Source organism: Podarcis bocagei (assembly GCF_964188305.1).
Source record: "Podarcis bocagei genome assembly, chromosome: 1".
NCBI classification, from domain to species: Eukaryota; Metazoa; Chordata; class Lepidosauria; order Squamata; family Lacertidae; genus Podarcis; species Podarcis bocagei.
Genome location: NC_138125.1, coordinates 120,346,003 through 120,358,919, shown reverse-complemented (window position 1 = coordinate 120,358,919; position 12,917 = coordinate 120,346,003). Strand labels below are relative to the sequence as shown.

General features: G+C 44.4%; 1 protein-coding gene across 1 annotated transcript in view; it reads right to left on the bottom strand.

Annotated features, from left to right (window-relative positions):
- LOC308581643 (dynein axonemal heavy chain 11-like) overlaps positions 1 to 12,917 on the bottom strand; it is a 236,406-nt gene that overhangs the window by 183,603 nt on the left and 39,886 nt on the right. Inside the window, exons 22-23 of the mRNA XM_081184350.1 lie at positions 11,099 to 11,230; positions 7,230 to 7,390 (exon numbers count right to left, since the gene is read on the bottom strand). Coding sequence (XP_081040476.1) covers positions 7,230 to 7,390; positions 11,099 to 11,230 — 293 coding nt within the window. The remainder of the gene's footprint in view (positions 1 to 7,229; positions 7,391 to 11,098; positions 11,231 to 12,917) is intronic.

Genomic DNA, 12,917 nt, shown 5'->3' with positions numbered 1-12,917 from the left:
CTAGACTCCACATGTTTAGCATGTTAAACTTCTCTGTTCCTCTTTCTCTACAACTTGCAGTGCTTAGCATGTAGTGTACGGCACTTGGTAAACATGGAATAAATGAAGTCTGTCAATTCATTTGTACAATCAGCACTTATTTGCACATTATGCAAATTTTGAAATCCAGTAGCCTATTTAGTCATGTCTTGAGAAACTGAGGCTCTTCCAACCCACTCTCATTAGCATCCGCTAACCTAGATCCCAGTACAGTGGTACCTCGGTTTAAGAACTTAATCCATTCTGGAAGTCCGTTCTGAAACCAAAACTGTTCTTAAACCGAGGCACGCTTTCCCTAATGAGGCCTCCCGCCACCAGTGCCCTTCCACCATTCGGCTGCCATTCTTAGACCAATGTAAACTTCACAAACCGGGACACTACTTCCAGTTTTGCAGAGTTCGTAAACCGAATAGTTCGTAAACAGGGCTGTTCTTAAACTGGGGTACCACTGTATTATCTCCCCACATTACCCTATCTCAACTTTCACCTGGTCCTCATCACAAGCCTAGAGTTGTTGTGTTATATCTAAGATCCTTGTTGGTAAGGTCTCAGGTGGAAAAGAAACACAATACTGGGTATTTTAAATTGACATCTTCATAGTTATTTTGGACAGTAATATAAAGGTGCATTCCAATCAGAGGTAACACCAAGAAGCAAATGGAGAGGTCACTGTGTAGCAGCGGCTGCAAATGATAAAAGCCCAGATCCAGAAACAACAGTAGCACCTTGAAAGGATGGGACAATCAGGGAACAAATACAGTGGTACCTCAGGTTACAGACGCTTCAGGTTACAGATTCCGCTAACCCAGAAATAGTACCTCAGGTTAAGAACTTTGCTTCAGGATAAGAACAGAAATCGCGCAGCGGCAGCAGGAGGCCCCATTAGCTAAAGTGGTACCTCAGGTTAAGAACAGTTTCAGGTTAAGAACGGACCTCCAGAATGAATAAAGTTCTTAACCCGAGGTACCGCTGTAGTAGACTGTTTTATCGCTAGCAAATTACTATATGTGCACCTCCCAATTTATTATTGCTATTCCTTGTTTTACTAATATTCACTGTGCTTCCAGATAGAGGGACTTTTTAATGTCAGATAAGCCAACTCAGAGTGCCTCACACACACATAATCCAAAAGGTGATTGTGGTGAACTCCATGTTTATCATAGCTAGCCCAAACAGCTGGCCAGCGGCCCAAAAGGAGCAACATATTGCTAGGGTTTTCTATGGAACTCTCCCACCAAGTAGCGTTCAGTTCCACCAGACGGAATTGATCACCAAAGGGACTTCTATTAATGGTGTAGAAACTCAAACAAGGTAGAAAGCAATAGAACAATTTTATTATATTCCCCCCCAAGGTGATTTATGTACAGTGGTACCTCGGGTTACATACGCTTCAGGTTACATACGCTTCGGGTTACAGACTCTGCTAACCCAGAAATAGTACCTCGGGTTAAGAACTTTGCTTCAGGATAAGAACATAAATCGTGCTCCGGCAGCGCGGCAGCAGCGGGAGGCCCTATTAGCTAAAGTGGTGCTTCAGGTTAAGAACAGTTTCAGGTTAAGAATGGACCTCCGGAACGAATTAAGTACTTAACCCAAGGTACCACTGTATTTATTTATTTAAAAAGAGATTTCCATACTGCCATGTGATTAAAAAAAATCAAAGCGGTTTATAGCAATAAAACCATAAATAAAAACAATAAAATAAATAATAAAAGCAGACATCAATTAACAACTGTGGAAGTCAACAGATGATTTCTGTGCCAGTTTTAAAACTTTTCTATTCCACTAAGTCTATGCAGGCAATTAAGAATAAACTGGCACAGAAATCATCTGTTGACTCACTAATACACAAGAACAGCAAAACTAACCATACCAAAAATAAGTTTATCTGTGCAGATTTCCATGTTGATTAGTGCTAGCCTCAACCTCTAGTTGGAATCCAGCAGGATAAGCATGGCTGGAAGGGCACAAAACAATATCATTTGTAGAAAACAAAAACTGCACTTGGTTTACAACAATTTCTCCTCAAACTCTTCATCCGTAGGAGGAAGCCATTGGCCTAAGCAAGTCCCAGTAGCATTAATTCTACTCACTGTGCAGTACTACACTGCTAAACATTTACCAATAAGTTTGACAAGCTTTCCCCCCTAACGTTTCTGCCTTGATTCCTCTTTCCAAACTAAAAGTGTCGTGTATGAACTTTTGGTGACATTTACTCTTCCCAAGGCCCCGTCTTGGCCTTTCCCCTTCCACCATTTATTCAGCCTCGGTTGAGACAGCTTTCTAGGATTCCTGCCACTGACATTGTTCGCTAGCTTGAAGAAATATCTTCTCCTATTTACCGCCCTGTGGTCTTTCATCTCTCATTCTAGAAGGCCCCACCAGGTCCTCCAGCTTTCTCTGAATCCTCTTCTTCCTCATTAGTCTTCTTCTCCGCCCTTGATCTTCATCTCCTTCACCTTTGTGATTGTCTTTTGTGTGCTCTCTGATATCTTTGACTTCCATAAAACCTTTCCCCGTAGCGCTACCATACTTTTGCTTTTTTCTGTGACCATCTCCACATGATCCTCTAACCCTACAGTACTTCTTATTATTACTGTATACCTGTTCTCCTTGTACTTTGCAAGTAGGTCTGCCTCCATTGGCTTCTGAAGGAGTGGGCTATTTCCTTTGTCCTTTCCTGATCACAATGCTCTACTTTTTTTCCTTAAACTCCACAAGGTGCCCTCCTTTGTTTGTTCTTGCATGCCCTCCTCCAGCACATTGATCCTATGCCTTTACTAAGATCTAATTGATCATGTCACTCTCTGCCCATCTGGTGAAATCTAAGTGGCCGGCCTTTCCTATCTTTTTTTTAACCAGCTGTTTCTGTCATGTACAAGAATGTTATTGTTCTTTTCAAAACTTTTAAAGTTTCACACACACGCACACACAAACGGGGAAGGATAGGTGAGGGATTCAGTTATAGCTAGGTGGATAACTTCATTGTTTAAAACCCACACACCCTGACACCTTTCTCTTAGAGGAAATGCCTTAACATATTATAAAGAATGGGAAAAAGTTTCTCCCAATGCACAACTTTGAAAGAAGCATGGGACATTATCTATTTTATGCATTTTTACTGCAGAGAAAAAGAGAGCTTTTCTTGCAATTATGGAAATGTAACTTTTCTGCCTATAGTCAGGAGAAGTATGAGAAGGGCCATGGAGTAGGTAGAAAATTCACCACACTAAATGCTGATAGTTAAGAGAGTACTTTCCTGTTGCTTTGTCTCCTGTTACCTGTCAAAATAAGAGCTCTGTGAAACTTGTACAAAGCATAGAAATCAGAAACACCCAGATTAGCAGGAAGATAATATTCCCCAGCACACGTGAACAACATAGCTGTTGTTCTTAACATTATCTCCAACCAATTCCTTTGTGTCCGAGAGCATTTGGTGATCTGGGTTAGCCTAAATAAACAGTCTATGGCAATTAAAAGCTTGCTGATGGATGGATTTCTACCAAGACAGTCCAGTTAAAACAGTTATAATCTGAAGGAGAAAAGCTTGGCCCTTGGATGTGGCCTCTGATTGCATTGAGGTCAGGATAGCAACTTCTAAGTCAACACCATGACAAATTCCTTTACGTGACTGAAAGAGGTGCTTCTGTTAAATGGACACTTGACCACAATAATCCAAGGCCACAGTTCAATTTGCAATTTCTGTAGCTGTGTTTTTTTTTAAGCATCTACCTGTAGAGAGTATAGTTAAAGCTATGGTTTTCCCAGTAGTGATGTATGGAAGTGAGAGCTGGACCGTATAGAAGGCTGAGTGCCGAAGAATTGATGCGTTTGAATTATGGTGTTGGAGGAGACTCTTGAGAGTCCCATGGACTGCAAGAAGATCAAACCTCTCCATTCTTAAAGAAATCAGCCCTGAGTGCTCACTGGAAGGACAGATCCTGAAGCTGAGGCTCCAATACTTTGGCCACCTCATGAGAAGAGAAGACTCCCTGGAAAAGTCCCTGATGTTGGGAAAGATTGAGGGCACAAGGAGAAGGGGACAACAGAAGATGAGATGGTTGGACAGTGTTCTTGAAGCTACCAGCATGAGTTTGACCAAACTGCGGGAGGCAGTGGAAGACAGGAGTGCCTGGCATGCTCTGGTCCATGGGGTCACGAAGAGTCGGACACGACTAAACGACTAAACAACAACAAACAACACCTGTAGAGATCCATTTAAGACTCTGTGAGCCATGCCACATGTTATTGCGTTTGGTATTTCAAAGCCTATAATGGCCATTGAGATGCTTATTTATTAAGAGTTCAGTCCTGTATATTCACTGAGCCAAGTCTGAAGGGAAGAGTAATCTGAAAATGATTATGGAACAATACATTCAAACTTGAGCACTAATGGGGATCGTTTCCTGACATGGAAAATGGGTTTGCTTGGAGACAGAGCAAATGAAGGGAAAACATTTAATCAGTGATTATCTTTGTGGTAGCTTGATATTCACTTCATCAGCACAACCTGCCCTTTCTTATATTTTTCAGAAATCCTTCCTTCTTTTAAATGAAGGCAGAAAAAAGAATTAGGAAGGTCTGGACAGTTCTTGATCTTATTCACAGTTCCAGCAGTTTACTTGTCTTTAGAAACCACACACAAGATTTTGATTTTCATGTACGCAAGCCTGAAATCTAGTCATCTATGGTCGTGTCTGGTTTAGATAATTATGACAGGATCTGAGTCTCCTAATAAATCAACACCTAGAAAACAGGTGTGGACATCATCTTCACTAAGCTTCAGCACCATCCAACTGTTATCAACACAGGTACCCAAAGTACCCACAGAATCTTGTTCCCATATGCAACCCCATCAAAGATTGGTCCATTCAGTGGCTTAGACCCTAACTTGCCCTTCCACAAAGGAAACACACATTCCAGTCACTGCTGGCTCAATTTTTCTCTAATTTTCTTAGCACCTCCCACATTCTTCCAGTGGAGCAGATTTTCAGGAGAGAAGAGAGGGTTGCTGGAGAAACTGGCAGAAATTACCTGCCTGCCTCCCACCCCTTCCTTCCTTCTGGAGCATCTCATGAGCAGAGCTCCACTCATGGCAACTTAGCATCCAAAGCCATTATCTTTATTCGTATCGTCTCCCTTTCACACACTACCACAATAGCTCAATATGCCATTCTTCCTGGAACATTTCCAGATCAGCAAAATGTAGGTAGCAAAATGGCATGGAAATTCTCAGTGCCAGGCAGAAAAACAAGGGCCACATACTACGTGGTATGTTGGAGGCATGCATCACGATGAGGCTTTTACAAGCCTGGTAATGACAAAGTGTAAGCTATCCCCCATGTAAAATGATCCTTATGAAGGATGTGAGAATCAGCTTTTTCTTACTGGTGTCATGCATCAGATAACGCAGCTTTGAAAATATCCTGTCTTTTGGAGATGTTGTCAAAACTTTCTCTTGTCTTGCCTTTTTTATTTTTTAAAAAAATCTTTCCTGGAGCTAATCTTTATGCCCTGATCTCACTATTCCCAGCCTCCCTTCATCTTCTGCAGAAAAGACGCCAGAAAAGAAATATGATTTTTGACGCTAGGCGGGCCAACCATGCCTGTTGAGAGCACCTAGGCTGTGCCCTGCTTTGTGTTTCTGTGTGTATGTATATCCCGAGTACAAAAGATGCCGATGCCTGTGGCAAACAAATCTCATTCACTTCTTAGAAGCTTATTTCCTTGCCTGATCCTTACACAAAATGGTAAATTAATAGGAATTTTCCATATTTTCATGCCACTTGGCAGCTTGATTATTTAAGTGCTTACTCGGTGCATTGAAAAAGAAACCCTAATCACCCCTTCAAAGTACATGGCTCCACACAAGGCTTCCCATGTCTCAAAATACAGAAGGATCATCATCACCATCATAATAGCGTGGCAGCTGTGCTTTCTGCTAGCCAGGAAAGTTAGTCCTGTATATAGCAGACACACCTCAGCTACTGTCTGCCATCTGCCTAGTTAGCAGGCAGACAGCCACAGGAGGAGACAGAGACAGCTGCTCCCAACAATGCAGAAAACATCAGTACTTCCTTAAAGGCTCTGGCAATGTGGATAAACAATTTCGGCAGAAAGAATATTCAAAATTGCTGCAGATTTTCTCCCTGCAACTGTTATTATGCATTGCACCACAACAAGATGATTATGTTCAGCGGAAAGCGATTTTTATTCAGCAACTGTTAAAAGAATTCTGCACAGGCGCATTCTTTCTTTTTAAACAGAGTGCCAGATAACAAGTCTAAAGGACCATTGTCCTGGACAAAAAGCATTCATTCCATGCTAAAATAATAAAGGGATGTTCTTCTCCCTTTTTTAAATGAAATACACAGCTATTATGGACCAATTCAGCACTGCTTCTTCAGACCCGATGATCAACATTAAGAAAATACAAGGAAACCTCCTGATTTCAGAGACGGGGAAGCTCTCTAGATGTCATTGGACTCCCAACTCACTTTTGGCCATGCAGGCTGGAAAGGAGTCTGGTGGGAATTGGAGTCCAACACCATCTGAAGTTCCACAGGCTTTCCATCCCTGGTCTGTTTTGAGAAGAGAATTGCAAACATTGCTCTCCTCTCTGAATATTCACACAGTCCTAGACCTTTCGATGTTTTATTCTTATATGTTCACTGGCAAATCATGAGATCGAGAAGAACCTCTAAGAGGATGGAACATGAAGGCCTACCACCTACCTCTCTTACAACCGCCTCCCTTCAACCAGTTTCAATGTGGTCCTCACCTGTCAGTCAGTGGCATAATTACAAGCCTGGGGCTGTTTGGATTTGGATTTGATATCCTGCTTTATCACTACCTGAAGGAGTCTCAAAGCGGCTAACATTCTCCTTTCCCTTCCTCCCCCACAACAAACACTCTGTGAGGTGAGTGGGGCTGAGAGACTTCAAAGAAGTGTGACTGGCCCAAGGTCACCCAGCAGTTGCATGTGGAGGAGCGGAGACGCGAACCCGGTTCCCCAGATTACGAGACTACCGCTCTTAACCACTACACCACACTGACTCCAAGGTATTCGTAAAAGTACTGAAACTGAGCGTCACAAATGTTGGCAAAGCACTTGCTCTGCTCCTCGTCCCACCTACCACCTGCCTCTCTTACAACCGCCTCCCTTCAACCAGTTTCAGTACTGTCCTCACCTGTCGGTCAGTGGCGTAATTACAAGCCTGGGGCTGTTTCCAAGGTATTCATAAAAGTACTGAAACTGAGCGTCACAAATGTTGACGAAGCACTTGCTCTGCTCTTCCTCCCACCTGTGGCGCAACTGCGATAGCCAAGTAAACGCCTGTCCGTTGGAAACCTGAAAAGAGGAAGAGAGCAACAGGTTAACAGATGTTTCCGGAAACAGCCCAAAGAGTAAGGAGAGAAAAGGGCAGTCTGGACTGCAGCCTTTCTGGCCACAGTTGCTTCTCGCGCTGGCTGAACATAATCCGCTTTTGAAACTCCCCTGAATTTCAAAAGCAGCTTATCAAGTGCAGGGCTGCTATATAAGAACAAGGGGCAAAGGGATCCTACTGCCCCCACAGAGTTCCCTGCGTGGAGCCCAGTGGCCTATAGTTTAATGTAGAGATAAAGGGGCCTCTAAGCTCCTTGGCCTCACACTTGAAGCTTAAGTAGGACCCAGCCACCAAGCAGAAGAAAACAAAACACGCTTTGCATACATTTATTGGGCACAGCTATTCAATTTACCTCTTGAAACCATCAGTTGGTTCTGTAAAGGGCAAGCCATTGACAAAGCTCAGCTACTTTTCTCCATTTCTTATATTCCTTCCTTAAAGACAAGCTACACAGAATATATATTGCCCTCAACAAGAGCTCAAATGCTTAGCACCTCGCATTGCAGTAGCCTAAACCACAAGAGCAGTGTTTCTCAACCTGTGGGTCCCCAGATGTTGTTGGACTACAACTCCCATCATTCCTAGCCAGCATGACCAGTGGTCAGGGATGATGGGAGTTGTAGTCCAACAACATCTGGGCACCCACAGGTTGAGAACCGCTGCACTAGAGCCCTGTTCAAGCCCTGTGAAAAATGGAGAAGAGTGTGGGGACCCAGTTTGTACTAACAAACTCTATGGAAGGTTTAACATTCCACGCAAATACACCCTCCATGGAGAACTGGGTTAGGACCATAGGGTGCTGCCATATCCCAAGTCAGAAACATTGGTCCATCTAGCTCAGTCCTGACTGGCAATGGCACTCCAGGGTCTTCCTCGGTCCTCTTGGGAGATGCCATGGATTGAATTTGGGACCAAAGCAGATGCTCGCCTCCACCACTGGACTATGGCCCTTTCTGCTATCTGATTCTCCCTTTGCAGTTTTGACATAGACCAGCTGATGAATCGATACGCCGCTTATGAAGTCGCACCATAGGTTGGGAAGCCTTCCAAACATTCAACCCCTCCATCTCTATGCCAATGTATTAAATTGAGAAATCGTGTTGGGCAACTGACAATGCAGGTTCTTGAGTAGGATGGCCATGTGTCCTACTTGATAGAGGATGTTATTTGAAGGTACCTTCTATTTGAAGGCTATCTGGTTTAAAGATAAACAAAATGATGGGAGAGCAGCAGATTTGAAGTTGCCCACCAACAGACTGAGCAGCAACATAGCTCACCTGGTCTCAGGCTTCCCCATTATGGTGAGATCTACTGCATTTATATTTAAATTATTGGTTGTTGTTTTTTTTCTAAATTTGCATGTATAAATTATCATACGCAGCTTTTATGCAAACCTATCTGGTCTTTTGGTCTCTTTTACAGTGACTCATTTCCTCTTTTTTGGTCATGTGTAATTAGCCACCACGTTCCTTGATTCTCCCATGTCTTTCAAAGATACAGTGGTACCTTGGTTCTTGAACGGCTTGGCTCCCGAACAAATCAGCTCCCAAATGCTGCAAACCCAGAAGTGAGTGCTCCAGTTTGCGAATATTTTTCGGAAGCCGGACATCCGACGCAGCTTCCACGGCTTCCAATTGGGTGCAGGAAGCTCCGGCGGCCAATTGGAAGCTGTGCCTTGGTTTTCGAATGGTTCTGGGAGTCGAACGGAGTCCTAGAACGGATTAAGTCCGACAACCAAGGTACCACTTAGCTTCACAGTATTGAAAATCAGGAACCAAACCTGGCCCTATGAATCGGCTTTATGCTGAGCCAAATGACTGGACTGTCAAATCTAGTACTAACTACTTTGACTAGCAGAAAATATCTTTGAAACTGGAGATTCAAGGGATTCAGCTGGAAGGGGTGGGGTTTGGTTCTGACAGGTCTATCATGAAGATTTGGCACTGCCAAGTCACACACCACAGAAGGGGTTCCTTTGCTGACCTCCAGAGCCTGAGTCCGGCTTCCCCTCTGCTATTGTTGCCTCTTCACCTACCTAAGCAGTGAAAAGAGCATGGAAGAGGAAGGGAAGCTGCTACTTCCCTTGCTTTCTCCCTCTGGGCAGTGTTGCAGATTGGGTCAGAGGGAGAGTGGAAAGTAGTTACAGAAGGGAACCAAGGGAGATGGGGAAGGGCACTGGCAAGACATTTGTTCCCTGGGGAGAAGGGCACTATGATTCCGCCTCCATTCCATGTACAATAGCAGACTAGACTGACAGTAGAATCTTACACTGGCAATAGGGCAGAGACCTCCATCACACTAGAGGATGGCAGGCTAGCTTAGGAGGCCCACAGAAGGCTGCATGGAAGGTAATAAAGGTAAAGGACCCCTGGACGGTGAAACCAGTCAAAGGCAGCTATGGGGTGCGGCGCTCATCTTGCTTCAGGCTGAGGGAGCCGGCATTTGTCCACATACAGCTTTCTGGGTCATGTGGCCACCATGACTAAACCGCTTCTGGCACAACAGAACACCGTGGCGAGTGCCAGAGTGCATGGAAACACTGTTTACCTTCCCACCGCAACGCTACCTATTTATCTACAGTGGTACCTCGGGTTAAGTACTTAATTCGTTCTGGAGGTCCGTTCTTAACCTGAAACTGTTCTTAACCTGAAGCACCACTTTAGCTAATGGGGCCTCCTGCTGCTGCTGCGCCGCTGCTGTGCGATTTCTGTTCTCATCCTGAAGCAAAGTTCTTAACCCAAGGTATTATTTCAGGGTTAGCAGAGTCTGTAACCTGAAGCGTATGTAACCCGAGGTACCACTGTACTTGCACTGGCGTGCTTTCGAACTGCTAGGTTGGCAGAAGCTGGGACAGAGCAACGGGAGCTCACTCCGTCAAACTGCCAACCTTCCGATCAGCAAGCCCAAGAGGCTCAGTGGTTTAGACCACAGTGCCACCCAGTCCCTATAAGAAGCTGCATGGTACATGCCCCTCCGTCCGGTCTCTACTTCTCTCAGCATCTGCTGCCTGAAGAAGCTGCATCACTCTGCCTAGTAAGAGAGCCAGTCCTAAGAGCAGCCTACTGAGAGTATCTTGCTCACCCACCTCCCTAAAAAAGAAACCCCAAAGCTGTAATTGCCTTCTGCATGCAAGACATGAGCTTTACCACTAAGCTGTTGGTACACAGAGCATACACCCATTTTGAATGAGGCCTAGAAGGAGCTTTTAAGTTATCATTGACGTCTTGCCGGGTGGGGGGTGGGCAGCCAACAATGCACTAAAAGAAGAGAAGAGAAAGTACTCTGCCAAATTAACATCCAATCATAGTATTTTATACAATTTAAATCGCAAAGCCAGCTGGAATAAATGCACATTTTCATGGTAACATTTAACAGGTCTGGGACAGATCACTGAGAACCTGCTGTCACTTTATAGCATACATTTTTAATAAGACACTTTAAACATTTGGACAAACACACACATATCTATATATATTTAAATAGCATTTTTTCAACTGGTAAATGCAATTATCTTCAGTCCTGAATCGAAAGAAAAAGGACAGAAATTGACTGGATCAAAATATTCTGTCATCATTATACATAAGCAACCCGAAATCTTTTCAACAAATGAAATTATTCTTTATCTTATGCTTTTAAAAATGCATTAGGGTAATTGCTCTGCAACAAATTACCTTCTGTGCTATAAGCTTGGCTACAACATCTCTAGCATGTACATCAATTGTGCATATTGTCATGATCTTCTGACGATCTCCAGGGGTGAGTTCCCCTAACAGCATGTTTATAAGGGCGTTCAGTTGAGCAATCTGCAAAATAATTATATTTCAATGGAGATATTACACTGTGAAGGGAAAAAAAAACCTATTATATGTCAAGTGCTAAATGGAGCAGTTCTGGTAGCAAGGCATACTTATTGGTGCTTTTAATCAACGCAAATAACTTTTGCAAACTAATAGTGGTATTGTTTTCTGGTAATTGTAATTTGCTTCCTTAATAACAAAGATACACTTTTCAGATAGTAGCCATTACTTTTATTCCAATATGAATTAAATACTGGTGGGCAGACTCATTTGTACTGCGTTTGCTTTCGTGTTCAGTGTGATGGAATTATTAAGAGGTTGAAATGTAGCACGTATCATACGGCATTTTAGAAAAACAATCCGTATTAGCCAAACGGTGCTTTGTTATTTAAACTCCTTTATCAAAATTAAGAGAGGGGGAGAAGATTGTGTTCCTTTATTCTGTTGCATTAGGAGTACAATCATATGCTTAAGATCTGAAGGTTGAGGTGCTGTAGAATTGGGCAGAAGCCTATCATGTCAATGGAATGCCACTCCTGTGTAGGAAAAAGGGAGAAATTAGATTCAGTTTGCATTTAAAGGTGAACGAATGTGTCTGATGACTGTCTGCTACTACGAGTGGCTGTGGTGGTTAGGGAACTGTTCTGTATTGTCTGCACTGTGGCTTCGAGTCCAGGAAGTCCCTCTCCTTTGCAGGCATGGGAAAGGTGAGTGGGACCATCTCTCCTATCCCTCTGGTAAGGCTTAAACTCCCCTCTCCTGCTTTCTAGTCCCATGCCCATTGCAGAGCACTAGACAATGGTCGCTATCAGGGTGTATCTGCCGTTGTTGCATATCCTTGGCGACTGGGCAAAAGGCTCCCTCTCGCTCCCTGGGTGACTCTAGAACCCTTGTTGTAAGAAGGGCTGTGTATGCTCTATGCCAGGGGTCGGCAAACTATGGTCCGCAGGCTAAACGAAGCCCGCAAGGGTTGCTAACCTGGCTCGGCCGCTGTCTGAGCTCCCTGGGGGAAAAGACAAGAAAGAGAGAATCCACTGCTCGTTCTCACGCAAAGTCCTCCTTCAGGAGGTGCAGGAGGAAGAAAAGGAGGAGGCGGAGATGCCGCTGGCGGGAAAAGAGGCACCATCCAGGGCGGGGGGAGGAGGTAAGAGATTTATTGGGGGACAGAAAAGAGAGAGGGTGGGGAGAACAGGCAGGAGCGCTCCCCGCTGGCTGCGCAGTGGGGATCTGGCCTCTGGAGACCTTCCTGCAGTCTGGAGCTTGCCCTGCCACCGGCACGGCAGTGAGTCAGCCTCCGCTGCCGGCGGGAGGGCCCCCATCACACCCCCAAAGTGTGATGGCAGCAGGAGGCCCAGGAGGTCACAACGAAGCACCAAACCCAGGAAGGGACCCCCCCATCCAAACAATGACTATCATCAGTGCAGGTAAGATTTTTTTCAAATTTCAAATTTTTATCATCCACAATACTGTCTGGCCTGCCTGGTGCTCTTGCATGGAACGTGTCCTTTTAAAATGCATCTTTGCGTTATTTGTGGGGCCCTCCTGGTGTGCATAGTGTGCATAGGAATTCATTCATTTCCCCCCCCCAAAAAAAATATAGTCCAGCCCCCCACATGGTCTGAGGGACAGTGGACCGGCCCCCTGCTGAAAAATTTGCTGACCCCTGCTCTATGCAGCCCCACAGAGCAGGGAG